Consider the following 25,787-nt stretch of genomic DNA (forward strand, 5'->3'; position numbering starts at 1 on the left):
CCGCACCTGTGTTCATTCGTCAGTGGGCAGCAGAGAGTTTGTCGGTCGACCGCCGCAATCGACCGAGAGCTCAAAATTTCCATCGGTCGACCGCACCGGTCGACCGAAGAAGTCTCTGCTTGTTTTCTCAGTTTGGGATCTGGATCACGGTCGCCCGTGAATTTTTTCGGTCGACCGCCGATCTGTCAGTTCTGTTCCAACGGCTATTTCTTGTTACCGTTGGCTGGGGCCTTTTTTGTCTTTTGTTTGGGGTTTCATATAAATACCCCCTTACCTCAGTTTTATAAGACAAGCAAGAAATGTTTTAAAGAGTTTTAATCAAGGGTTTAAGTTGGTTTAAGTGTGTTTATAAGCTTTTAAGCATTTGAGTGTTTTCGGTTTGGTGAATTAGTTTTACAAGAGTTTGAGGAGATTATCAATTGTATTTTGGGCATTCAATCCATCTCCATCTCTTGTTATCAATTGAGAAGTTTTTCTAAACTCAAACTCTAGCTTTATATTTATATACTTGTTTGATTATCATTGTTCTTAAGCTAGATTTTATATTTGAGTTTATTTGATTTGATTTTATTTACTCATTGTTACACACACCCACTTGAGCTTATTGTATTTGCATACATAGTATATTAGGGTTATGAGAGATTGTAACATTGAGTTATGCTTAATTGAGTTCTCCCCTTGTATGAGAGAACAAATCATTTATTGTTACATTATGAGTGTTGTAAGGTTTTCGGTGAGCTAGAAAACCGAGTGTGTTGTGAAGTTTTCGGTGAACTAAAAAACCGATTGTGAGGAGTGACGTTGATCGGTGATCGTTGAAAACCGACATAGTGTGGTTGTAAATGTTATTCGGGTGAGCGTAGAAAACCCGGTTGTGATTTATTCGGGTGAACGTAGAAAACCCGGTTGATAGTGGATTTCTCCCCGGGAGTGGGGAGCGGAGACGTAGGACGGAAGGTCCGAACTCCGTGATCATATTGCTTGTTTGAGTTTGTCTTTGGCGTATTTGTTTTTGCATTCATCTTATATCGCCAATTGTGCATTGCTCATTTATTTCATCCACTATCTTGTTTAGATTGTTTACCCCTTATGTTAGTTTACATATCCTTGCATATATCATATTGTATATCTCTTTGGTAGGATATATTATCTTGTGTTGGGTTATATATCCTTGCATATATTTTTTATCATATAAGATATATCTTTTTGTTGTTCATATTGCTTATTCTAGCTTACATATCTTGTTGTATTTCATACTTGCTAGGATAACTTATTAATTAATTTTAATTGGCATTTAAATCGGATTAGATTAGTATAAGACCCTAATCCCCCCCCCCCCCTCTAGGGTCTAACAGGACTAGCCATGCTCTTGCCCTTAGAATGGTAAGTTATCGATGAGCTTCTCTTAGGCTCAATGCTAAGATTTCTCCTCTATCCTTAGCCATTTGAGGCGTTTGGACATAGGGAGCAGTTTAACCTCGTATACCAGTCGAAGGAAAGGAGCAGTTTTACCTTGTGCACCGGTTAGAAGAAAGGGAGCAATTTAGCCTCGTGCACCAGTTGGAGGTTGACGGGTTATCCTTAAGAATATTTTCTAGGAACTTCCCGTTAAAGGTAAGGAACAGTTTAGCCTCGTATACTAGTTGGAGGTAAGGGATCAGTTTAGCCTCGTGCACAGGTTGGAGAAAAGGAGCAGTTTCACCTCATGCACCGGTTGGAGGAAGGGGAGCAGTTTAGCCTCGTGTACTAGTCGGAGGAAAGGAGCAGTTTTACCTCATGCACCGGTTGGAGGAAAGGGAGCAGTTCAGCCTCGTGCACCAGTTGGAGGTAAGGAGTAGTTTATATTCGTATACTTGTCGGAGTAAAGAAGCAGTTTCACCTCGTGCACTAGTTGAAGGAGCAGTTTAGTCTCGTGCACCAGTCGAAGGTAAGGAGCAGTTTATACTTGTATACTTGTCGGAGTAAATGGGCAGTTTCACCTCGTGCACCAGTTGGAGGATTGGAAGCAGTTTCACCTCATGCACCGGTTGGAGGAAAGAGAGCAGTTTAGCCTCGTGCACCAGTCGGAGGTAAGGAGCAGTTTATACTCATATACTTGTCGGAGTAAAGGGGCAGTTTCACCTCGTGCACCGATTAGAGGATTGGAAGTAGTTTCACCTCATGCACTGGTTGGAGGAAAGGGAGCAGTTTAGCCTCGTGCACCAGTCGGAGGTAAGAAGCAGTTTATACTCGTATACTTGTCGGAGTAAAGGGTAGTTTCACCTCGTTCACCGGTTGGAGGAAAGGGAGCAGTTTAGCCTCGTGCACCAGTCAGAGGTAAGGAGCAGTTTATACTCATATACTTGTCGGAGTAAAGGGGTAGTTTCACTTCGTGTACCAGTTGGAGGATTGGAAGCAGTTTCACCTCATGCACCGGTTGGAGGAAGGGGAGAAGTTTGTCTTCTCTTGGGGCAAAGATGAACCCTGATTTGTCTTCTCTTGGGGCATAAAAGAACCCTGAAATAGCAGCACATCGCGTGATAGGCTACTATTTGGATAAAGGCACATCGCTTGGTAGGCCATTATCAAACAACAACGCCTTTTGCGAGAAAGACGGTGCTGGGGGAATTAAACCGTTCAGGGACGTATGAGTGTGACGATTGATTGTTATAGGAGCCATCACATGGTAGGCTACTACCCATCGATTGTTCTCAGGGTATTAGAATGCTCGAAAAGGATCAGGTCGTTCAGGGATGTATGAGTATGATGACTGATCGGACAACGTCATTTGCAGGAATGAAGGTGCCGGCTATCAGAGGTAATCGTTAACCTAATAGGAATTGCCGCGATTGGAGCGACTTTGTAGACCTACCGCTCTATTGAAGAGAGTCAGTAAGTAGATTCTGGTCAGAGGTATGATATTAACATGATAGAGATTGTCACGATCGGAATGACTTTGAGGACCTACCATCCTATTGAAGAGGATTGGTAAGTTGATTTTGTCAGAGGTGTAGTGTTAACATGACAGTGGGAGTTTGTTGCGATTTGAGCAACTCTGTAGACTTACCATCCTATTGAAGAGGACTGGTAAGTTGATTTGTCAGAGGTGACTGTTAACATGATAATGGGAGTGGTCCCATCATCCTATTAGAGAGGATCGACGGTGGAAATTTGGAGGAGACTATCGGAGGTAATGGTTAATTTGATAGTCTTACCAGATCCATCGTCCAGTTGAATGAAACTGATGGAGAAATGGCTATCAGAGGTGGTAGTTAACATGATAGTTCCGGAGACCCGCCGTCTTATTAGAAAGGATCGGCGAGGGAATTTGGCTTTGGTCCTAACTGTAGGAAGGTTTGACCAAGTGGAAGATTTCGGATGCACCGGACTGTGAGAAGGATTGATCGTCCAGAAAGTGGACCTCTCATTCTTGGAAGACATTGAGAGGGGAAGTGGTTTCCACTACAAAAGTGAAATTGCTTTGGTCATCATCTCCTTCAAATCCACATGGCTCTTCAGCATCCATACGCTTGAGCATGCTCTTGACTTGTTCTCCTTGGCGGATTAAGTCTTTCCACGAGCGAGCTACGACTGCGCCCATATTAGATAAGGTGTCGATGGAGAGATTGTTCCAGCACATCTTAATGAGGGTGGCCTCAGAAACCTGATCACGTGTATGCAGCGATCGATTCTTGAACCTCTTGACAAAGTTGCTTACAGACTCTGTCTTCCCTTGCTTTGCAGCTAGCAGGGTGACCACAGATACTTCTTTGTCATCGTTAAAGAATCTGACCATGAAGAGCCTTTCCATGTCATTCCAGCAGGTAATGGATTCAGGTTCCAATCTGCGGAACCATTCAAAAGCGATCCCCTTGAGGGTGCTAATGAATAGTCGAGTCATAATGGGATCATTCCCCACTATATGTATGGTTTGCACCTGGAAGTAGTAGATGTGCTGGGTAGGAGAACCCTTGCCATCGAACTCTAGGAGGTCCAGTGGCTGAAACTTCATCGGGTAGGAGACTGCATCCTATTCGATTGGATACGGTCTGACAACCCCCAGCTTGTTCATGTGCTTCTGGAGCTTCAAGGCGTCGAGTTGACTTTGGAATTCATCGAGCCTTTTGTCCCTTGGATTATGATCCGAAGATGACGCTCCTCTAGATGACTCGGATGAGGAGTGAGAAGGAGTAGGCACCCGCTCTTTGTGCTTTGAGGATTTATACGAAGCCTACGAAGTCCTCTCTCTCTTCTTCTTCTTCTCGCTTAGAAGCTCCTCCAAGATCTCCTTCAGGGAGTTGATGGTTGCTTGTTTCTCGTCGAGTCTCCTGGATATCTCATCAGGGATGTCGGTCATGTGCGCATTTGCATGCTCATCCTGAACTGAGCTTGAGGTTTGCGACGTCGCCGCTGTCGAGCAATCATCGTCATCGTCGTCAGAGACGGGTGTTAGACGTGTGTAGTCAAACGGAATGGCTACCCCCATTTGGGCGCAAGCGCGTTGATGGATACCTTCATGCTCAATGGCCTTAGATTTCCTCGTCACATTGATAGTTGCGGCGGGGAGCTCCAAATCATCGGAAGGTCATCTCCTGTGACGATTGCGTCTCTGGCGGAGAGGTCTCGGCTTAGGAGACAGTTGAGAAAGCTTCCCGAACACTAATGACTTTGGCTCCTCGGAACATCGGCAATCTACAAGTACTACCTGGATGAGTCTCTCGCAATGGCACTGAGGGTTTGTCTCGTAAAGAGTGCGTTTGCAAGTCACATGATCCCTGAGATCCCCTGCGGGTTGGTCGTAGCAACCCCCAGCATCGGAAGGACCAAGTGCACAATCGTATAGAGGAGACTCAAAGGAGTCAGAATGAGGACACCTGGGAAATCCCCTAAGTGTCGGATCCAACCGACCTTGCTGAGACAGGTGAGGTCTAAAATATGGGCGAACTCCAGCTGACTATAGGAGAGCTCGAGCATTTGAGCAACCTTCAGCCGACTGCTGGTGAGGTCTGGCTGACAGGTCGTTCAGTCAAGGTTCAAGGCAAGCCTGAGCCTCAGCCGACTGCTGGCGCTCAAATGAAGGAGACTCGAGGGAGACCAAATGGGAACACTTGGGAAAATTTCCAAGCGTTGAATTCAGGCGACCTTTCCTAGACAGGCGATCTTGGGCCCGTTGGCGAAGTTCGCCCATCTATTCATTCAGGCGAGGTTCGCGTGGTCGGCGACCTTGAGCCTGTTAGCGAGGTTCAGCCTCTAGTTCTTTCAGGCAAGGTTCGCCTATTTGGCGAGCTACCGCCACTTGCAGGTGGGGTCGAGCTGTTAGGCGATCTTGGTGTGGTCCGCCTGTTTGGCATACTTGAGCTCGTCGACGAGGCTCAGTCTGGCAAGGTTCGCCTGTTGGGTGAGCAGCAGCTTTGCCTTTCTGGCGAAGGTCAGCTTGCGGGCGAAGTTGGGCCGTTAGGCGAGCTTGATGAAGTCTGCCTGCTTGATCTTGCAGGCGAGTTTGGGCTGTCAGGCGAGCTTGATGAAGCCCGTCTAAACTGCTGAGTTCGCCAGATTTGCGAAGTTCGCCACAATTGGTAACTTTGCCTGAATTGTTAAATTCGCCAGATTTGGGCAACCTGCCAATGGAGCGAAGCTCGCCTGAGTAAGTGGGCTCACCTGATTGACGTAGTTCGCCAGAATTAGGAACTTGGCGTTCGTCCTTGGCATCAATCGCATTGGGGGGAATGGCACCCCCAGCGTTTACTCGGGTAAGGCTCTCGATTTGATTGGGCTGACTTACATGCACAACCTTTCGGTGTTTGCGTGACATTTTGCCGCAAGAGGAAGTCGAAGACAAGTATTCTTTGTACTTCATTTGATCGAACTCGATGAAGAGGGACTCGACGAAAGTCCCTTCCGCAACTTCGTCGAACTGCGCCACCACCAATTAATCTAAATGAACGGTTTCTCCCACTGTGGTCACCATCTTCTATAAGTGTAAATTTTGATCTCCCGAAATGGGGGTTTCGTTTGTATTGATAAGAATAGCTTATTACAAACTAATGAATCGAAATTATAACATAAGTGGAGGGAAGGCCCTCCTTGTTTAACGTGTGGACTTTGGCAGCGATAGGACGCCTCACTCGGTTCTCGCACCGAGTCTGCTTCCCTTGGACGATCTGATCGAAGTTACGGGCAAGCTTCAGTACGCAGTAGAAGCTTGTACTGATCGAGTTCGACTATACCCGAGGCCAAACGGGGGGCTTAGGCTTGTCGACTAACCGCTTGGAGAGAGCTACCATGCAAGAGCTTGCAAAGAGCCTAAGAGCCTCAAGTCTGAGAGTTCGGACGAGTCTCTTCAAATGAGGGAACCTTTAGCAAATGGGCCAATGTTCAACCTTTGGAAGATTAGCCAACCAAGCAAGCAGCCGCTAATCAACCCCTTTCACGTTAGCTGAAAGTGGCTTTAAATAGGCAAGGGATGGTATGGGTCATCCCTTGATTTGTGGGATTTGACTACTAGTAGGGGTGAGGGAGCCAGCCGCCCTAGCTGTGCGATGTGACCACTTAGGGGGTCCTGTCAGCCGCCCTATTCTTGCTAGGTGAGGAGCGTCATGTTTTCTCCCTTGATTCGTGGGATTTGACCACTAATGTGACTGTTCACATACTCCAAGTGGGCAGCTGACAATGCTGGCGGGTTTCTAGTTGTTAGGCGAGCTTAGTCTGCGCAGACGAGATGCAGGCTGTCAGGCGAGCTTAGCCTTCAGGCGATCTCGAACCTTCGTGCTGGCGAGTCGGCCAAACAGGCGAGCTTCGGGCTATCTGGCGAGCTAGGCCTTCAGGCGAGCCTGGGTCAAGCAGGCGAGTTTCAGTCTTCAGGCAAGCTAGGTTCAATGTGCAGGCAAGCTTCAGTCTTCAGGCGAGCTTCAAGCCTTCAGGCGAGCTTGGTTCAATGTGCAGGCGAGCCTGTGCAGGCGAGGCTGTGCAGGCGAGCTGTGTTGGCGAATCTCATTCAGGCGAGCTTCAATGCTATTAGGCGAGCTCTATCCTTGCAGACGGACTTCCTTGCAGGTGAGCTTCAGCCTTTACATGCGAGCTTTAGCCTTTAGGCAAGCTACTGAACATGCTTCGAAGAATAGGCCATAACTTTCAAACCGTAAGTCAGAATTTGACGAATTATATATGAAAATCGACTATCTCGACGAGACGGAGCTAACCAAACCTCCAAAGGGGGTTTACCGCCTCCATTTTGCCAAATTCCTTACGGTTTGAGAGATATCAGCATTTTCCCCCTTTTTGCTCTTTCGAATAAGGTTTTAGCGGTCTTTTTCTGAACTTCTCTGATAGGGATAAATGTAATTTTTATTTCCTACATACCCTTTTAGGTAGCTCGGAGTTCCGGAGAGCCGTAGGATGACGGAGTTCTGGCATAGTCGCCGTCGCGTATTTTTACTTGTAGAGACTCCACTGTAGTTTTGAGTTTTATCCAGACATTAGAGTTTCATATTCATATTGTAAAGGCAGTGTGCCTTAGTACGATTCTTAGTTGATTCATGTTGAGATATTTTCATTATTCAGATATCAGTTGTATTATAGTTGAGACATGAGTCTTTTCATTTATGAGATATCTCTTCTATATCATGTCTATTACATTTATTCCCTTTATTTTGCCTGTTTGTACCTACACTTCTATTTGGTTCTACTAGAGAATATTACTGTGATTGGTGAAACATGTTTATGCACAGTGTGGGTGCATGGCAGGTTTGACATCTCTGGTTTCACCTTGGACTGTAGCCTTGTGTGAACCCAGGGGCGTCACAATTGGTATCAGAGCTCTAGTTCCAGTATCATTAGGATCATCCTGTGTCGAGTCGTGGAGCTAGTATAGACTTTCATAGGATTCATGTATAGAGTCCGCTAGGAATTTCTAGAATGAGTGAGGACGATATATACGTATATCTCAAAAATTATAAATTTTTCTTTTATGACTACCTTACTTTGATTGAAAAGTAAATGCATGAATGATAAGTGATACGATTTTTCCTATTGGTATATGTTATGTTATTTATGATTGGGATCTCACTTACTGTGTCAAATAAGCTCTCCTCTTAGTATTATAAACATTGGAATGAGGACGTGGTCGAGGTAAAGCTCTCCAAAGTATCTGATCGACTTGGTAATACCGATTACAGAAGCAGAGACTAGCAACACTCGAGGAGTGAGTAACAAGCCAAATTTTACTCTCTGAAGTTCCACCACCAGTTGTACCAGCCGTACCTATTGAAGAGGTAATACCGAATGTCTCACCATCGTCATATCAAGCTATTAATAGAGTCGCAGAATATGAATCTTGGCTCGGTAAGATTGAGGAAGATATTAGAAGTTGGGAGCACAAAAATTTTAGGGCACGTCGGATTCAGTTACAACCTATAAATGAAGGAAATATGTGGGAAATACTTTTAGATTTACTTAACGTTGACTCAGTGCAGAAGTAGAGGCTGGCAGCTTTTAGCCTGAAGGGTGATGCAGGAGGATGGTATAGGCTTCAGTTCACTCCGGATCATCAGATAACCATCACTTGGGAGGATTTCGTGTATTTCTTTGACGAGCAGTACATCTCTTCCGCGGTACGGGACGGGAAAGAGCTAGAGTTGTCTAAGCTAGAGCAGGGAGATATGTCTGTGGCTGACAATGAGAGCCGATTTATGAGTCTTCTATGTTTCACGGGCATGTGGCAGTCAGGGAGCGCCAGGCGCAGATGTTTCTTATGGGACTTCGCCCAAGTCTTCGTCGTTACCTAGTTTCCAGAAGATTCCGTTCAGTCCGAGAGGTCGCAGATGCAGCTATATCGCAGGAGACAGAGACTGCGATGTTCCATAAGAACAAGGAGGGCAACAATAAGTCTGGACAGCAGAATGACAAGGGCAAGGGCAAGAGATCTTTTGTCGGACTAGGAGGACCCCAGCAGCGGGGTAAGGACTTTCATCACCATCACCAGGGCAAGTTCAAGAAGGGAGTACAACATGACTCGAGAGCACCACCGCAGCGCAAGATTCAGGGTGCATGCTATAACTGCAACGAGATTGGGCATAAGGCCAAGGACTGTCGCAGTGCGCCAGCAGGAGGCCAGCAGGGCAGAGGTCAGGGCCAGCAGCAGAATCGAGGACACGGTCAACAACAGAACCGTGGTCAGGGTCAGCATCAGTTGGGCCGCGGTTACGGCCAACACCGCCAGCTGTTCCTAGGATTGAGGGGCCAGTAGGCCAGATTCGCGCGATTCAGGAGATTCCCGAGGGACAGATAGTCTTGTATATTCCACCATCGTCAGTTCATCAGCAGCCACTGGCAGAGTCTATGCAGTCGTACCGCGTGATCACGGTGCGAGCGGAGCTATAGTAGAAGGTACTTTCTTAGTAAACTCTTTTACAACTCGGATCATGTTCAATTCCGGAGCTTCCCATTCTTTTATATCTCATGCCTTCATGGATAGGCTCCAGTTAGTCGCACATCATTTAGATGTTCCGTTGTCCGTCTCTACTCCCTTAGGGGAGGTATCCCTATTAGAGAACGTCTGTAGGAGATATGTCATCAGTTTAGATAAGTCCGAGTTTATCATAGATTTGATCATCTTGCGGATGTCGGATTTCGACGTCATTCTTGGTATGGATTGGTTATCATCCTACCATGTTAGCATTGGCTGTTTTGTGAAAACAGTCAGTTTGCGAGCGTTCGATGGGTCTGAGTTGATCATAGAGACCTCACAGGGCAACCAGTTTGCGGAGTCATTTCTAGCCTATATCGAGGAGGTGATGCTGAGAGATCGGAGTGCTGATTTGTGCGAGACTAGGGTTGTCTCAGATTTTCAGGATGTCTTTCAGGACATACCGGGGCTACCTCCTGTGAGAGAGGTTGAGTTCTGCATCGAGTTGCAGCCAGGCACAGCACCGATATCTCGAGCTCCCCATCGTATGGCACCTGCTGAGATGAGGGAGCTACAGACTCAGCTGGACGAGTTGTTGTCTCAGGGTTTTATTCACCGGAGTCATTCTCCATGGGAGCGCTGGTCCTTTTCGTGAAGAAGAAGGACTATAGTATGTACCTATGATGACGATGCTCTTATGTTACAGCTGGCTAGGCTGAGTTTTACTCTTAATAAGTCTAATGTGTGTATTGTGGGGGGTATTAAATAAACAGCTGTAGCACCCTTTGAGGACTTACCTACGTGAGAGGAACCGTGATGGCCACGGTTGGGGGGGAGGGCAGGAATGACCCCTAGAAACTCTCATGAGTCGGTTTTTTATGAGCATGGCCTTTAACGCTCAACCCGCTTAGCTCAATAGATAAAAACGTATTGTGTATGTTTTTATCAATACATGATTCAAGGGGCCTAATTCAAGGCCTAGTCCATTATGTTCCTCAGGTGGCGATGAACTCACTAAGGAAAGGTTCAAAGCTGAAAGCTACCTCTCCCGAATTCACGATACGAAAGGTTTCCCAACCTATATTTATTTTGTGATTTATTGATTTATTTATTATTTTTTAAGTTTTCAATCAATATTGCCTTTTGGGGCGGATTGTTGGATGTTTTGTTCATGAAAAGGTAATTTTGCCTTTGTGGATAGTCCCACATTAGAAAAGGAGATGAATAGTATAGGGTATATAATGGTTGTCTCCTTATTGGGTTTTGAATTGTATTTTGGGTTTTGTGGGCTTTGCATATCTAGCTCACACACGTGCGGGCGCGCACGCATGCCACGCCACACCATGCCTCGCCTCGCCTCGCTTTGCTCGTACGCGCGCACCACGCCACGCCGCACCGTACACGCACATTTTTGCTTCTCAAGCTTTTATTTTGCACGTTTTACACGTTTTGTAACGGCTCCATGCGGGTAACGGAAGCGAGATTCGTGCGTAACGGTTCCTTTGATTCAGCGGGGGTTACATTTCTTCTCACCTATATAAGCAGCCGTAGACCTCATTCAGATATACAACAACGAGAAGAATAACTTACAAAGCTCTCTTTCTCCACTCTCTTTTTTCCGAAGTTATTTCGGCTACACTTTTACATTTATATTTAGGGCAACCATTTTCGTCTGAGCATAAGCTCTGTGACTCACGCCCGAGAGCAGAGGTCGGCTGATTCCGGGGGTTTTTACCGCTAGGAGAGAGGGGACAGATTGCGCCAGGACGATAGGCGGGTCCTCAATCTTCTAGGGTAGTGGCATCACGACTGCTCCTGATTAGACCTGAATTTTCTAACTCTTTAATTTGGATTTTATATTATTATTATATTCCTGTTTTGATAGCAGGCTTATTGTGGGCCCAAGCGCAAAGATCCGTAATTTGCACCATCACCAGTATTAAGCGTCTCCTTACTAATTTAGTTTTCTTAATCCTAGCTAGTTCGCATTGCTAAACTTTTCTAGTGTTCCTAGACACTGTAATGTCCGGGTTCATATTGTGGCAAATTAAGACAAAGAAAGAGCTATTTACTGGCCCTTCTCTATAATTTCTTGCCTTCTATAAGAAACAAAAATCATTCTATTTTAGGCTAACTTTTCTAGTAGAGGCATTTTTTAGAAATTTTATGCATGATGATGATACCAATAACAATAATGATGATGATAATAACAGTATTAGAAATAATGGTGATGGTAGAGTTTATGATGATGACGGTGTTGAAGATGATGCAGATAGTAGCTAATGGTAAAGATAATGGTACTAGCAAAATCAATAACAACAGCAATACCAATTGCATTTATGATGACACTTATGACAACACCAATAGTAACAAGAGCAATACTAAGAAAATTTAAAACTAACAATACCACCGTTAAATAAATAATAGCAATACTAATCATATTAGTAATAAAGGGTAAGAACAAGAACAATGATAATACAGAGACAAAAGGTTAAAAAGAACTAGCACACATGGTCCTCTATCCTAATCTTAGACCTCCAAATCTCCTATCAAAGGTCATATCGTCGGTGAGCTGCATGTGCGTCAGATCATGTATGATGACCTCTTCCCAGTTTTTCCTAGGGCTTTCTCTACCTCTTCCTCCTCTAGTATCTCTCAAGCTAATCCTTTCATACCTTCTCACTGGTGCATCCTTCGCTCCTCGAATGACTTGCCTGAACCATCGCAATCTTGTCTCTCTCATCTTATATCCTCTAGAGATGCCACTTGATGGCTTCATTTCTGACCTTATCCTTGAGAGTATGACCTCGCATCCATCTTAACATTCTCGTCTCCATTACTATTATCTTTTAGGCTAGTGTTTTCTTGATTGGCCAACATTCTGCGCCATACATAAGAGTCGGTCTTACCACTGTCCGATAGAACTTTTCTTTTAGTTTAAGAGGCACCTTCTTGTAATAAAGGACTCTAGAAGCATTCCTCCACTTCTACCACCCTACCCTGACGCGGTATGTGATGTCATCATTGATTTCTCCGTTATCCTGAATCATTGAACAAAAGTATTTAAAACACACCTTCTTTGGAATATGCTATGTACATATTCCCACTTCGACATCTGATTCCACTGTACTATTGTTGAACTTGCATTCTACATGTTCTGTCTTGATCCTACTGAGTCTGAATCCCCTATACTCCAAAGCATACCTCCAAATTTACAATTTGTCGTCCCCCCTTGTGCGATCCTCATCAATCAATACTATTTCGTCCGCGAAAAACATACACCAAGGTACCTCCCCTTGTATGTTCTTTGTTAGTTGATCCATTATAATGGCAAAGAGGAGAGGACTCAGCGCTGATCCTTGACGTAATCCAACCTCCACCAGAAAATGTTCCATATCTACCCCTACTATCTTCACGCTTGTCTTGGTTCTTTTGTACATGTACTTGATAGCTTTGATATATGCCATATGAACCCCCTTTTTCTCCAAAAATCTTCATAAAACATCTCTAGGGTCTCTATCGTATGCCTTCTCAAGGTCGATAAATACCATATGTAAGTCCTTCTTCCTATCTCTATAGTGTTCCTTCAATCTCCTTAGCAAGTGAATAGCTTCCGTAGTTGACCTCCCAGGCATAAACCCAAATTGGTTCTCCTAAATAGTCAGGTCCTTCCTCATCTTCTTCTCTATTACCATTTCCTAAAGTTCCATGGTATGACTAAGTAACTTGATACCTCTATAGTAGTTACAAAATTGGATATCTCCCTGTTCTTATAAAGTGGGACTATGGTGCTAGTTCTCCATTCTTTTGGCATTATTGCAGTCTTGAAAATAACATTAAACAACCTAGTCAGACACTTTATTCCCCCTTTGCCTAAACACCTCCAGACCTCAACTGGGATTTCGTCAGGCCTAACTGCCCTACCCCTTCTCATTTTGTGGATTACCTCCTTCACCTCTTCAAAAGATATGGGGTCGCAAAACTTGTATTCTCTAAACCTTCTGAGTGTTCTAGATCACCCAATACTATTTCACCTTCTCTAGCCTCGTTGAGGAGTTTGTCAAAGTATCTTTGCCATCTTAGCTTGATATCGGTTTCTTCAACTAGAACTTGTCCCTCTTCATCTTTGATGCTCCTTACTTGGTTCAAGTCTTTGGAACTTCGTTCTCTCGTGTTATCTAACCTAAACAACACCTTTTCCCCTTCCTTGGTATCCAACTCCTCATACATATCTCCAAATGCTTTATTCTTAGCCTCAGTGACTGCTTTCTTAGCCTCCTCCTTTGCAATCTTATAAGGCATCTTGTTAGTCTTTTGTTCCCCTTCAATCTTGGTATCTAGTAGCTTCACATAAGCTAGTTGCTTGGCTTGAACTCTTTCTTGGATCCCCGAATTCCACCACCATGCCTCTCTCTTACATCTAGAGCATCGCTTTCCTATCCCTAGAATTTCCCGTGTAGCACCCCTAATAATTTCAGTAGCATGGTTCCACATGTTGTCAGACTTTTCCCTTTGCTCCCGTTCCCTCGTAATTATTACCCTATCCCGCAATTTAATTATATTTTCAACCGTCAAGTTCCACCCTTTTATCCTTGGTTGTCCTCTTCTTCCTAGTCCCCTTGATTTCTATATCCATGACAACTAATTTGTGTTGAGTTTACGCCACTCACTCGGTATAACATTACAATCCTTACAAAGCTGTCTGTCGCCGCTTCTAAGAAAAAAGTAGTTAGTTTTTGTCTTAATTGTCACACTTCTAAAGGTGACCAAATGTTCTTCTTTCTTGTTAAAGCACGAATTAGCAATTACTAAATCAAAAGCTACAAAAATTCAAGCAATGCAATCCCTCCATTGTTTCTAACCTCATGCCTAAAACCTCTATGCAAACCCATAACTCCTTACCTACCATAATCCCCGCTCTGTTTTTGCTCCTAGAGGTTAAAAAAAATTTTAACAACACAAAAACTTCTCATCCAATAGGAATACGAAGGGGTATCCTGTGATTGTGGGGGCCACACAGCGGGAGCAACAAAAAGAGACATGACATGGGGCCAACACCCATGTGAAAAGCGCGTGAAGAGAACGTCAAAACCGCATGAAATTGGGTCGGGTCAAGTGTTGAGTTTGGCCTGGATTCGTTCAAGAGTGCAGCTATGTAAATCTTTGTTTCATAACCTAGGTGGGCGTGCGAGGAGTTTCGTATATTTTTTTTTTCGGCTTGGTGCGAAAAAAAAACAAAGGGTGATAAATAGCGGTGGCGTGCAACAGTGCAAGGCAGAGAGTTCATGTGGCTGGGCTTTGTAACTAACGTAGTTGTTTTAGGGTTTTGTGCATCCTTTTGTAGAGAGAGTTTGTGAGGGATTTGAGAGTTTGTTTGAGGGTTTAGGTTGTGAGATTGTAAACCCTAGTTGTATTCTCTCCCTCTAATAGTAGATCTCTCCCCTCCTTACCCCGTGAACGTAGGCTATTTGCCAAATCACGTAAAATTAGTTTGTCTCGCTTTTGTGATTTGTAATAGCTTATTTAGGTCCCTCGACAGGTTAGTCCTAGAACCAACGAGAGGAAGAGCTGATATCTCGATTGGTTGGGATATTTTGCTTAAGGTTCTTATTTTCTTTGTGAAACAGGAATTGCTATTGTGACCTGACTCTCTTGTTATGCTGAGGTGCTGCTGAGGTGCTGCCAAAATTTTCGCTGCGCACAATAAGTGGTATCAAAGTCCAGGTTTTAGATATAGGGTTTTGGAGTTTGGTGGAGGAAGATTCTTGTGTGAAGCTTGGTTCTTAGAGTTCTAGGCTTCGGTGAAGATAGCATTAGGAGTTACCGTTGGAGATTTTGCTTTCCTCATGTGGACAGGAGATCTATTTGGAATCCGATCTAGGGTTCAGTTGGGTGGTTCCTAATTTCTATCAAATTTGTTTTTTCTCTACAATTTGGAGTTAGTTTGCAATGTGAGAAGAAGGTGAAAGCAGCAAGTCGATGGCGAGTACAATACAAATTCGTTTTCAGAACACTAAGATTAGTATGGTGAAGTATGATGGCAAAATCAACTTTGGTTTGTGGATGAACGACGTACATGATGCGCTCAATGCTCATAATTTGGAAGAGACCATCATGGTCCACGAGAGGCCACCTAAATATGATAAGGCGATATGGGAGAAGATGAATAGGAACGCGTGTGGGGTGATCAGGTCGTGTTTAGAACAGGAACTGAAATATGATGTGATTGGGGTGGCGTCTGTAATGAAGATGTGGGAAATTCTCAACAACAAGTATCTCACGAAGAGTGTTGAGAACATGTTGCACTTGCTGCGAAGACTCTTCACATTTCAGATGTCCAGAGGTACCTCACTAGCGGCGCATGTGAACAACTATATTAAGTTGTTGTCGGACTTGGCAAATATTGATGAGAAGATTTCGGATGAGTACAAGGCTACTATCTTATTGGGCTCCTTACCAGATGAGGAGTATGACACCTTTATACTCACTTTATTGAATGGGAGATCTTCTATCAGCTATAGTGAAGTAACTAACGCTTTGACGAATATGATTTGAGGAGAAAGGACAATGAAACTTCCTGCGCTAGTACTTCAGGAGAGGTCTTGTCAACGAGAGGTAGAAGCCCATATCCGAAAGATGGTAATAGAGGAAGGTCAAAGTCAAGAGGTCATCACCAGCTAGGAAAGAACCAATGTGTATTCTGCAAGGAGCAGAAACATTGAAAAAGAGATTGTCCAAAGATCAAAGAGAAGGAGAATAGCAAGAAAAAAGGGCCCAAAGGCCAATGATGTGAATATTACAAAAGGCGATGATTCTGATGATTTGAGCTTTTCTCTAGTGATTACTCTAGAGGTTAACCACTTGGATGCATCAGATTGGATTCTTGATGTGACCCCTAGACGAGATTTGTTTGCATCTTTTGAGAAGCTCGATGGGGGAGTTGTAGTCATGGGAAATGATCAATCCTGTGGTATTTGTGGGATAGGTACCGTGAGGATTCGGATGCACGATGGAGTAATCCGTGAATTGAAGGAGGTGAGATTCGTTCCTCAGCTGAAGAAGAATCTTATCTCAGTTGGAGCTTTGGAGGCGAAGGGATTCAATGTGACCTTTGAAGACGCTGTAGTAAAGGTTACTAAGGGATCTTTAGTAGTGATGAAGGGAGTCACAGTCGAAACTTGTATTATCTGAAGGGGAGCATCGAAATTGGCTAGGTTGCTTCAGTTATTTCAGAGGCGGAAATGAGCAGGCTTTGGCATTATAGGTTGGGGCACACAGGAGAGAAGTCACTGCAGGCTTTATGCAAGCAGGGGCTATTGAAGGGAGCCAAGAGTAAAAAAATCAAGTTTTATGAGCACTGTGTTCTTAGAAAGAAGACGAAGGTGAAGTTCGGGATGGCCATTCATAGGACGAAGGGCATCCTGGGCCATGTGCACACAGATGTTTGGGGTCCCACCAAGACGGCATCACTTGGTGATCGACATTGGTTCGTCACGTTCGTTGATGACTATTCTAGACGATGTTGGGTGTACACCATGACGAAGAAGAGTGAAGTCCTAGATTTATTTGTGGAGTGGAAAAAAAAGATTGGAACTGTAGACTGAAAGACAGATCAAGACGTTACGATCCGACAACTGTGGTGAATATACTTCAGATCCCTTTCAGCAGCTATGTCGAGACGAGAGCATAGAGAAACACTTCACGGTTAGTCATACACCGTAGCAGAATAGGGTGGTAGAGAGATTAAATCAGTCTTTATTGGAGAAGGTCCGTTGTTTATTATCGCAGAGTAGTTTGGAGAAGATCTTTTGGGCTAAGGCACTTACATATGCGAGCCACCTCATTAATAGGCTGCATTCATCTGCGATTGAGGGGAAGACCCCTATGGAGATGTGGTCGGGTGAGCCAGTACACGATTATAACCAGCTCAAGGTATTCGGGTGCCCTGTATTTTATCATGTGAGAACAGATAAATTAGAACCTCGAGCTAGGAAGACCATATTTGTAGGATTCAAGTGCGGTGTCAAGGGATACAAGCTTTGGGATCCAGTTGATAGGAAGATTGTGCTGAGTAGAGACGTCATGTTTGATGAGGCTTCTATCTTGAAGTTTTCCAGCTCTCATCAGGTGGAGAGCGACCTGACGAAGGAGATATCGCAGGTGGTGGAGGTTGATGCAGCTCCACAGTGTCCAGATGGTGCAGTATCCATTAGAGTGCCGACTGAGGTGACATCAGGCGAGCATGACGGTGATACGGAGGATACAGGTACTGATGTGCAGGATCAGGAACCAACGGTTCAGGTTGAGGATTCTATTACTGTTCGAAGACAGAGGAGAGACACACGGATGCCGACACGATATGCCGACATAGTTGCATATGCACTTCCGGTGGAGAGTATCGATGAGATGGTGCCTTCTATATTTAGAGAGGCCGAACAGAGTTCGGAGGCTGATTCATGGCAGGTAGCTATGCAGGAGGATATAGAGTCTCTTCATAAGAACGATACATGAGAGCTTGTTGAGCTTCCAAAAGGGCGGAAGGCAATTGGTTGTAAGTGGGTATACACAAAGAAGGAGGGCATTGAGGGCACTCCATTGAGGTTCAAAGCTAGGTTGGTTGCGAAGGGCTATGCACAGGAGGAAGGTATTGACTATAATGATGTTTTCTCTCCGGTGGTGAAGCACTCTTCTATTCGGATTTTGCTAGCTTTGGTGACACAGTATGATTTGGAGTTAGATCAGTTGGATATGAAGACGACATTTCTTTATGTTGATCTTGATGAAAAAATATATATGACTCAGCTATTGGGATTCCGAGCTACAGGGCAGGAAAAATTGGTTGGCAGATTGAAGAAATCGTTATACGGTTTGAAGCAGTCTCCTCGACAGTGGTATAGACGATTCGATGGTTTTATGATTGGTCATTCGTACACTCGGAGCCAGTTTAATTATTGCGTATATTTTTACAAGTTAAAAGAAGGTGTGTACATCTATTTGTTACTTTATGTCGATGACATGTTGGTTGCCTATACTTCCAGGTCGGCTATAGATGAGTTGAAAGTTCAGCTTTCAAATGAGTTTGAGATGAAGGACTTGGGTGAGGCCAAACGCATTTTAGGAATGGAGATCGGCAGAGACAAGAAGAAAGGCAGAATTTGTTTGACACTGGTGGTTTATTTGAAGAAAGTACTATAGCGATTTCATGTTAGCATGGATACGAAGCCAGTTAGTGTACCATTGGGAGCCCATTTGAAGCTTTCAGTTGATCTTTCACCGAAGACAGTTGAAGATCGAGAGTTGATGTCGAAGACTCCATATGCGAGTGCGGTTGGGACCTTGATATACGAGATGGTATGTATGAGACCAGATTTGTCACAGGCAGTGAGCATGGTTTCGAGATACATGCACGATCCAGGAGTGGGTCATTGGGATTCCGTGAGATGGATTTTGAGGTACATTAGAGGTACGCTCAATGTTGGGTTGATTTATGAGCGGGACACTATAGGTGGGCAGTTGTGCATTGGATATGTGGATTCGGATTATGCCGGGGATTTGGATAAGCGCCGGTCTACTACGGGGTATGTGTTTACTTTGACCCGTACGCCAGTGTGTTGGAGATGCACCTTACAGTCGACGGTAGCTTTGTCTACGATGGAGACAGAGTATATGGCAGTTACGGAGGCTTTGAAGGAGGCTATTTGGCTTCGAGGACTTTTGGAGGAACTTGGTATATCGCAGAGGTCTGTCACTGTTTATTGTGATAGCATGCGTGCTATCTATTTGGCAAAGAATCAGGTTTTTCATACGAGGACGAAACATATTGACGTTCGTTATCACTTCGTTCATGATGTTCTTGAAGATGGCGATGTGGAGATTGTGAAGGTCCACACGAAGGATAATCCGACGGATATGCTCACTAAGATGGTTCCGAGCAACAAGTTTGATCATTGTCGAAACTTGTTGCACATTCTTGATTATTGTGTTGACGGCTATTTGAGTGAACTACGTGAGGCTTGATTCCTTTGGCAAGAGGATACGTAGGCAATCTTTACGAAGCAGCCAGTTTGGATTAGTTGATTTTGATGAGGGTGAGATTTTTTGGACTCTCGTTCGGGTTCCTGACTTGTTGTGGATTGAGTCCGTTGACACAACAAGTGAAACATTTGGTTGCTTTGGTGTCGGCTTAGTTTTGAGAAAACTTCGCCGAGGTGGAGAATTGTGATTGTAGGGGCCACACAGCGGGAGCAACGAAAAAAGATATGACATGGGGCCAACACCCACGTGAAAGTGCGTGAAGAGAACCTCAAAACCGCATGAAATCGGGTCGGGTCAAGTGTTGAGTTTGGCCTGGATTCGTTCGAAGAGTGCAGCTATATAAATCTTTGCTTCATAACCTAGGCGGGCGTGCGAGGAGTTTCGTTTTTTTTTTTTTTTTTTTTTTGGGTTTGTTTTTTTTTTTTTTTTGCGGCTTGGTGCGAAAAAAAAATAGAGGGTGATAAATAGCGGCAGCGTGCAACAGTGCAAGGCAGAGAGTTCATGCAGCTGGGCTTTGTAACTAACGCAGTTGTTTAAGGGTTTTGTGCATCCTTTTGTAGAGAGAGTTTGTGAGGGATTTGAGAGTTTGTTTGAGGGTTTAGGTTGTGAGATTGTAAACCCTAGTTGTATTCTCTCGCTCTAATAGTAGATCTCTCCCCTCCTTGCCTCGTGGACCTAGGCTATTTGCCGAACCACGTAAAATTAGTTTGTCGCGTTTTTGTGATTTGTAATAGCTTATTTAGGTCCCTCGACAGGTCAGTCCTGGAACTGACGAGAGGAAGAGCTGATATCTCACTTGATTGAGATATTTTACTTAAGGTTCTTGTTTCCTTTGTGAAACAGGAATTCCTATTGCGACCTGACTCTCTTGTTGTGCCGAGGTGCTGTCAAAATTTCCGCTGCGCACAACATATCCATGGATACACCCTTGAGGGCACCTAACCATTTCCTATAGCTAGGTGCCCCAAGGTGGAGCTCATGGATGCTCACTCGTATTACTAATGGATGAGAAGTTGATAACAATATTTTAAAATTTTTTTAACAGCAAAATGTTTCTCATCCAATAGCAATAAGAGGGTGGGCCCTTGGGGATACCTAACCATTTCCCTTATCATAATTGACAATCAGTTTTGATGAAAATCTAACATGCTCGTAATATTTTTGTCGTAAATGAGGTTGTTTCTTTTAATCATTATTGTATAACGAAATTTAATGCAATAGTATACTCTCTGCGGTCCACAAACAATATATCACTTTAAACAACTTTTTTTTTTCATATTATCTATAGTTTTACAATTCTAATGATATATTAATCGTGAGTTTTTCATTATCGTTCTTATTAATTGGTAATGTTTATCTCTCTTTTCTTCTTTTCTTATCTTTTTTTAATACATCAAATACGGATATTTTTATTTTTATATAAACATTACATTAATATATATGTATAAACATTGGAAAAATTTGCAAAATCGACATCTTTTTGGCTAAATATTTAGCAAGACGGACTGTTTTGCTAAATATTTAACAAATTAGGTCTATTTTGCAAATTTCTTCTATAAACATTACATTCTTTTAGTAATGTGCTCCTTTGTTTTACTTCATAAACCTCAAGCGACGGATACTGTGGAATGGATGGATGGAGTACATCAGCAACTTACAACATATATAACTGGTGGCTCATTATTAATGAACGCGATGAAAAAGCCATACAGGAAAGAAATACAAGGACAACAAGCTGGGTGGGATGTAGCAAAATCGGCTAGGACACAGTATATCACAAGAGCAAGTAGTAGTATCCTGCTGCCGTCTTGCCTGCCACCTCCTTTATTGGAAATCATCACACAAAAGTAAAAGCACACAATAGATAGATGATAGATAGCTTAGCCGGTGTTGCATGCCCGGCACGTAGACCGCCTTACCGGAGAGCAGCATGCATGCCTAGAGTGCGTGCCCATGCTCAATCCAGACCGTGGTTTTTGTGGGGCAGGACGGTGGCCAAAGAGGGCCAACTGGGAGTGATCTTCTTAGGACCAGTAATGATATAGTCATCAGTGCCGCCAGGGGCAAAATTGATGAGCGCGTATTGGTCTCCTTTGAAAAGATAGGCCTCGTTTTTGGTGTGGGAAGCAAAGGCCGCCTCAATTCCGCTCTCAAAGATGGTGCCCCTCAAGCTATGAAAGCCGTCGGTGATCTTCTTAGGTCCGCCAATGAGCCTTGGTTGCTTGTAGTTGATGAGAGCGTATCGATCCCCCTTAAAAATGTAAGCTTCATAGTCGGCTGAATACTCAAAGGCAGCATCAACACCATTCTCAAACCCGGTCCCTTTGAAGAAAGGGAACATCTCAGCTATGGTCACGGGTCCTTCGATGATACGGTCATCCGTGCTGCGGGGAGCGAAATTGATGCGGGCGCAGAGGTTGCCTGTGAATATATAAGCTTCTTTAGAGTCATAAGACCCGAAAGAACAGTCGATGCCGTGTTCTGCAAAGGCCGTCTTGGCTAGGGAAGGGAAACCGTCGCGAATAAGAAGGGGCCCGTTCAATATCTTGTCTCTCGAGTTAGTTCTACTTCGTGCTGGCGTTATTTCTAGCACAAGTGTGTGTTCTGTTGGCCATGTTAGCCCTACATAACCGCTTGTTTGTTCTAGCTGTCCTCCTGTTAGTTCTATCCCTTCTCGAGTTAGTTCTACTGCGGGCTGGCGTTATTTCTAGATAGCACAAGTGTGTGTTCTGTTGGCCATGTTAGCCCTACCTAACTGCTTGTTAGTTCTAGCTGCCCTCCTGTTAGTTCTATCCCTTCTCGAGTTAGTTCTACTGCGGGCTGGCGTTATTTCTAGATAGCACAAGTGTGTGTTCTGTTGGCCATGTTAGCCCTACCTAACTGCTTGTTAGTTCTAGCTGCCCTCCTGTTAGTTCTATCCCTTCTCGAGTTAGTTCTACTGCGGGCTGGAGTTATTTCTAGCAAAAGTGTTTGCTCTGGTGGCCATGTTAGCCCTACCCTCACGCTTGTTAGTTCTAGCTGCCCTCCTGTTAGTTCTATCCCTTCTCGAGTTAGTTCTACTGCGGGCTGGAGTTATTTCTAGCAAAAGTGTTTGCTCTGGTGGCCATGTTAGCCCTACCCTCACGTTTGTTAGTTCTAGCTGCCCTCCTGTTAGTTCTATCCCTTCTCGAGTTAGTTCTACTGCTGGCTGGCGTTATTTCTATCACAAGTTTTTGCTCTGGTGGCTATGTTAGCCCTAGCTTACTTCTCATTTAACATGAAAATACTTACAACACACAACAACAACGTAGTTGTCTGTAAATGTACACGCAAAACAATTAACAACATATTAACAACATGAACATACTTACAACATTGAATACACAACAAAAACCTTGGAGAAAATTAAAATAATATTTACAAAAAAGGTGAATCGCGTGCATACAAAAGAGCAGCACAAAACCTTGCTCTATATTTTGCACAATCTCCTTTTGAAATTGTTATCGACCGTTTTTCGACAATGCTGTTAATGAATTCAATCATAAAGATCCCGCAATCTAACGTTCTGCATTTAAGGGAAAAATATTACAATATTGAAAATGACAATGAAACAAAAAAATGAACAATTAAATTAGAAATGCATGAAACACTTACGGTCCTTGTTGTGGCACGGCAACTGACACAAGACCATGATGCTCCAATTTCCCCAATCCCCAATTACTCTCAATGAAACTCATAAACTTATTTATAAATTTCACAGCATCGGCGGTATAAATGGGGGAGTTGATTGAGGAGTAGTGATAGAATTTTGTCTCCTCTCTCACTAACTCTACCAGGTGCCAATGTCCGGAGCTGACAATCGGGATCAGAATTCTTTCACACTCCAAGAACTTCTGCTGAGAAACATTTTCCTTCATTCGTTTTGCCACCATTTCAAGATTTCCTTCTAGAAATGCTTGCTAAAAGATGCAATAATGTCAACATTGTGGGATAACATAATAATAATATCCACCAATTAGTGAAAAAAACAAGGATATACTTACTGCAAGCCAAGGTCTTGTGACATGTATCTTTCGATCATAACTATCACTTGTTTCAATCTTGTTACAAAGCCGAATAACAAATGCATCGATCACCTACAAAAATTACCATGAATGAATAAAATAGTTAATATAAATTATTTTATATACAACATCAAACAATCAATAACACAATTGTTTAGAACCTACATCGTCACTGAGTTCACCTCCCGTTAATAGTATATAAGCATCTAAGCGAGATACGCTTGCTTCGGCACACTTCCAAATGTACGTATCACTATATGCAAGTACATTGTGAGAAAATTGCTACTAGAATTAAGTAAATTCAAAGATTATTATTAGAATAAGTCAGTAACAGTTACCTGTTCATTCTCGATTGTAGAAAGTCTTCAATTAATTTGTTCTCATAATCAAACGCCAGTGCCTTACCTGGATAGTCTCTAGATGTAGGTATGAAGCCTTCTTCATTTTTGTACTTTTTTTTCCCATCAGGACTATCCAATATCTGGATGACACGTCTCTTCTTTGTGCCTTCCTTTGGTTGATCTAGAGGCATATAAGGTGAAGTAACAGAGGGTCCATCCTTCCTCTCCCTCTTTCCGACAGCCCGTTTGATAGATGGCGTTTCTCTGTTATTCTCATTACCACCTTCATCTTTTTGAGAAACATCTCTATAGAGTCGAGAAGGCATATAATTAACAAAGAGTTACACAAGAATTATATGGAAAATATAAAAATTAAAATTGCAAGAAAATTTAAAAAACTAAACTCACCGAGCATCTTCTAAAATTCTCATGTCTCTTGGGCTCATCACAAAGTCATCACATAAATCGGCTTCCCCAGTTCCTTCCAAATTCTCATATTCCTTAGCTTCCATATCCTCTTTGATTTTTTTTTCTTCAGTTACATTTTCGTCATCCTCTTTCTCCTTGGTTTTTTTTTGGCATCTAGCACTACGCTCTTCTAATTCTCGTAATTCTGTAGTGAGCTCATTCAACTCGTACGTCTTCTCCGCAATTAAGAAAATTAATTCAGCTTTCCTTGATTCCTATTTGACAAAAAAAGCTAGTATTAGTACGTATACTATAGTTGCAAACATAGATACTAACAAAAGGGACATAAAATAATGAACTATTAGAGCAACGATATGTACAAATACTATTGGCGATGCCGTATGAATAAGAGGAGTATTCTCTTGGCCATTATCCGTAACCAACTTCGGGACTCTATATAATTTGTTCATAGTAGTCCTCCTCCACTTTCCAGTACTCTTCACACAAAAGAGCGGCGGTAACCTTTCAATATCTGAAGTGTACTCTAATTCCCCTACTTTTTCATAAAACCAAACCTACAAAAAAGAAACTACACATTAGCATGTGCATAAACAATAATCATTATCAATACGGGAAGATATACAAAATAATGTTCATGTAACTCACCAGTAAAACGGAGGAAAAACCACCCATGTACCCGGCATTTGAGCGCTGACCTAATTCCCGCATACTAAGAGACTTCTTTGATTTACTCATCTCTTTGCAAAGAAGAGTGAACACCGCATGGCACCAATTATATTTATGCAAAGTTGATAACTGCTCCGCATATCTAAACGCCCACAAGGGGTGTCTTACATGTCCGCGGGCATAATATGAAGCCGATAATGAAAGCCACAATAAGTTTCACACATATTATAGGGTCTTCATTAATCATATCTACAATCATCTCGGCCATTCTATCGCGCTTCCCCGAAATCACCGCCTTCTTTTCCTCATCGGCTTTCTTATAATTCTTTACAAAATAGGTGTAGATTGTATTAGCCGCTGCCCCACTCATTTTTATTGGAATTCCCTCCTTTGGCAATCCGGTAATTCGGTGAATATCATCTATACCGAACACAATTTTTATTCCCAATCATGAATGAGCATTTATCAGGAGTAAAATTTTGAATCAAGCAATCAATTGCTATTTGCTCATTGCTCAAGGATGTGGGTATATTGAGAAAGCTGTGAAAAGGTGTCGTCTGTAGGGCTTTTAGGTGTCTTTCATCTAATTTTATTCGCTTATCAATTAAATCTCGAAAATAACACAAATTGGCCGGAATTCTCAAGTGTGTTATCTTAGCCCTACAAGAAAATTATAATTCAGAAAGAGTTAAAAATTAAATATATCATGGCAAATTACTTACGAAGTTGGAGGATTATTGCATTTAGAAGAGGTCGGCTTTGATTTTGAAGAATTCGAAGACGTCGACTCTTTCAATTTGTTCGAAGCCATGAGGGTAGACGTCGAGGGCTTGGTCGAGCTCCGGAGGCGGCGATGAACCTGAGGGCTGAGCTCAAATGCCATCGGAGGCG

General features: G+C 43.3%; 3 protein-coding genes across 3 annotated transcripts; all 3 read right to left on the reverse strand.

The window, feature by feature from the left end:
* Positions 1–13,333: 13,333 nt before the first annotated feature.
* On the reverse strand, positions 13,334–13,876 carry LOC109827705. Its single transcript, XM_020394722.1, has one exon. It carries the CDS (start codon positions 13,874–13,876, stop codon positions 13,334–13,336), a length of 543 nt encoding a protein of 180 aa, XP_020250311.1.
* A 7,183-nt stretch (positions 13,877–21,059) lies between these two features.
* LOC109827706 (albumin-2-like) lies at positions 21,060–22,157 on the reverse strand. Its single transcript, XM_020394723.1, has 2 exons — positions 22,136–22,157; positions 21,060–21,991 (listed from the first exon to the last, which is right to left on the reverse strand). Exons 1-2 carry the CDS (start codon positions 22,155–22,157, stop codon positions 21,375–21,377), a joined length of 639 nt encoding a protein of 212 aa, XP_020250312.1. The 3' UTR covers positions 21,060–21,374.
* A 586-nt stretch (positions 22,158–22,743) lies between these two features.
* Positions 22,744–25,041, reverse strand: LOC109827704. Its single transcript, XM_020394720.1, has 8 exons — positions 24,876–25,041; positions 24,590–24,784; positions 24,210–24,484; positions 23,799–24,107; positions 23,626–23,713; positions 23,440–23,532; positions 23,051–23,355; positions 22,744–22,961 (listed from the first exon to the last, which is right to left on the reverse strand). Exons 1-8 carry the CDS (start codon positions 24,963–24,965, stop codon positions 22,814–22,816), a joined length of 1,503 nt encoding a protein of 500 aa, XP_020250309.1. The 5' UTR covers positions 24,966–25,041; the 3' UTR covers positions 22,744–22,813.
* Between the last annotated feature and the right edge of the window lie 746 nt (positions 25,042–25,787).

Source organism: Asparagus officinalis, unplaced genomic scaffold (genome assembly GCF_001876935.1).
Source record: "Asparagus officinalis unplaced genomic scaffold, Aspof.V1 AsparagusV1_Un381, whole genome shotgun sequence".
Taxonomy (NCBI): domain Eukaryota; kingdom Viridiplantae; phylum Streptophyta; class Magnoliopsida; order Asparagales; family Asparagaceae; genus Asparagus; species Asparagus officinalis.

What these genes read in the sequence shown, in the direction of transcription:
- LOC109827705 (XM_020394722.1), bottom strand. Translation starts at nt 13,876, where the DNA reads ATGTGGAACCATGCTACTGAAATTATTAGGGGTGCTACACGGGAAATT.
- LOC109827706 (XM_020394723.1), bottom strand. Translation starts at nt 22,157, where the DNA reads ATGGCCAACAGAACACACACTT. An exon ending in GGCCAACAGAACACACACTT is followed by an intron (nt 21,992 to 22,135) that starts GTGCTATCTAGA and finishes AAATAACGCCAG; the next exon opens with CACGAAGTAGAACTAACTCG.
- LOC109827704 (XM_020394720.1), bottom strand. Translation starts at nt 24,965, where the DNA reads ATGAGTAAATCAAAGAAGTCTCTTAGTATGCGGGAATTAGGTCAGCGC. An exon ending in GAGGTGAACTCAGTGACGAT is followed by an intron (nt 23,533 to 23,625) that starts GTAGGTTCTAAA and finishes TAATTTTTGTAG; the next exon opens with GTGATCGATGCATTTGTTAT. An exon ending in TCACAAGACCTTGGCTTGCA is followed by an intron (nt 23,356 to 23,439) that starts GTAAGTATATCC and finishes TGCATCTTTTAG; the next exon opens with CAAGCATTTCTAGAAGGAAA.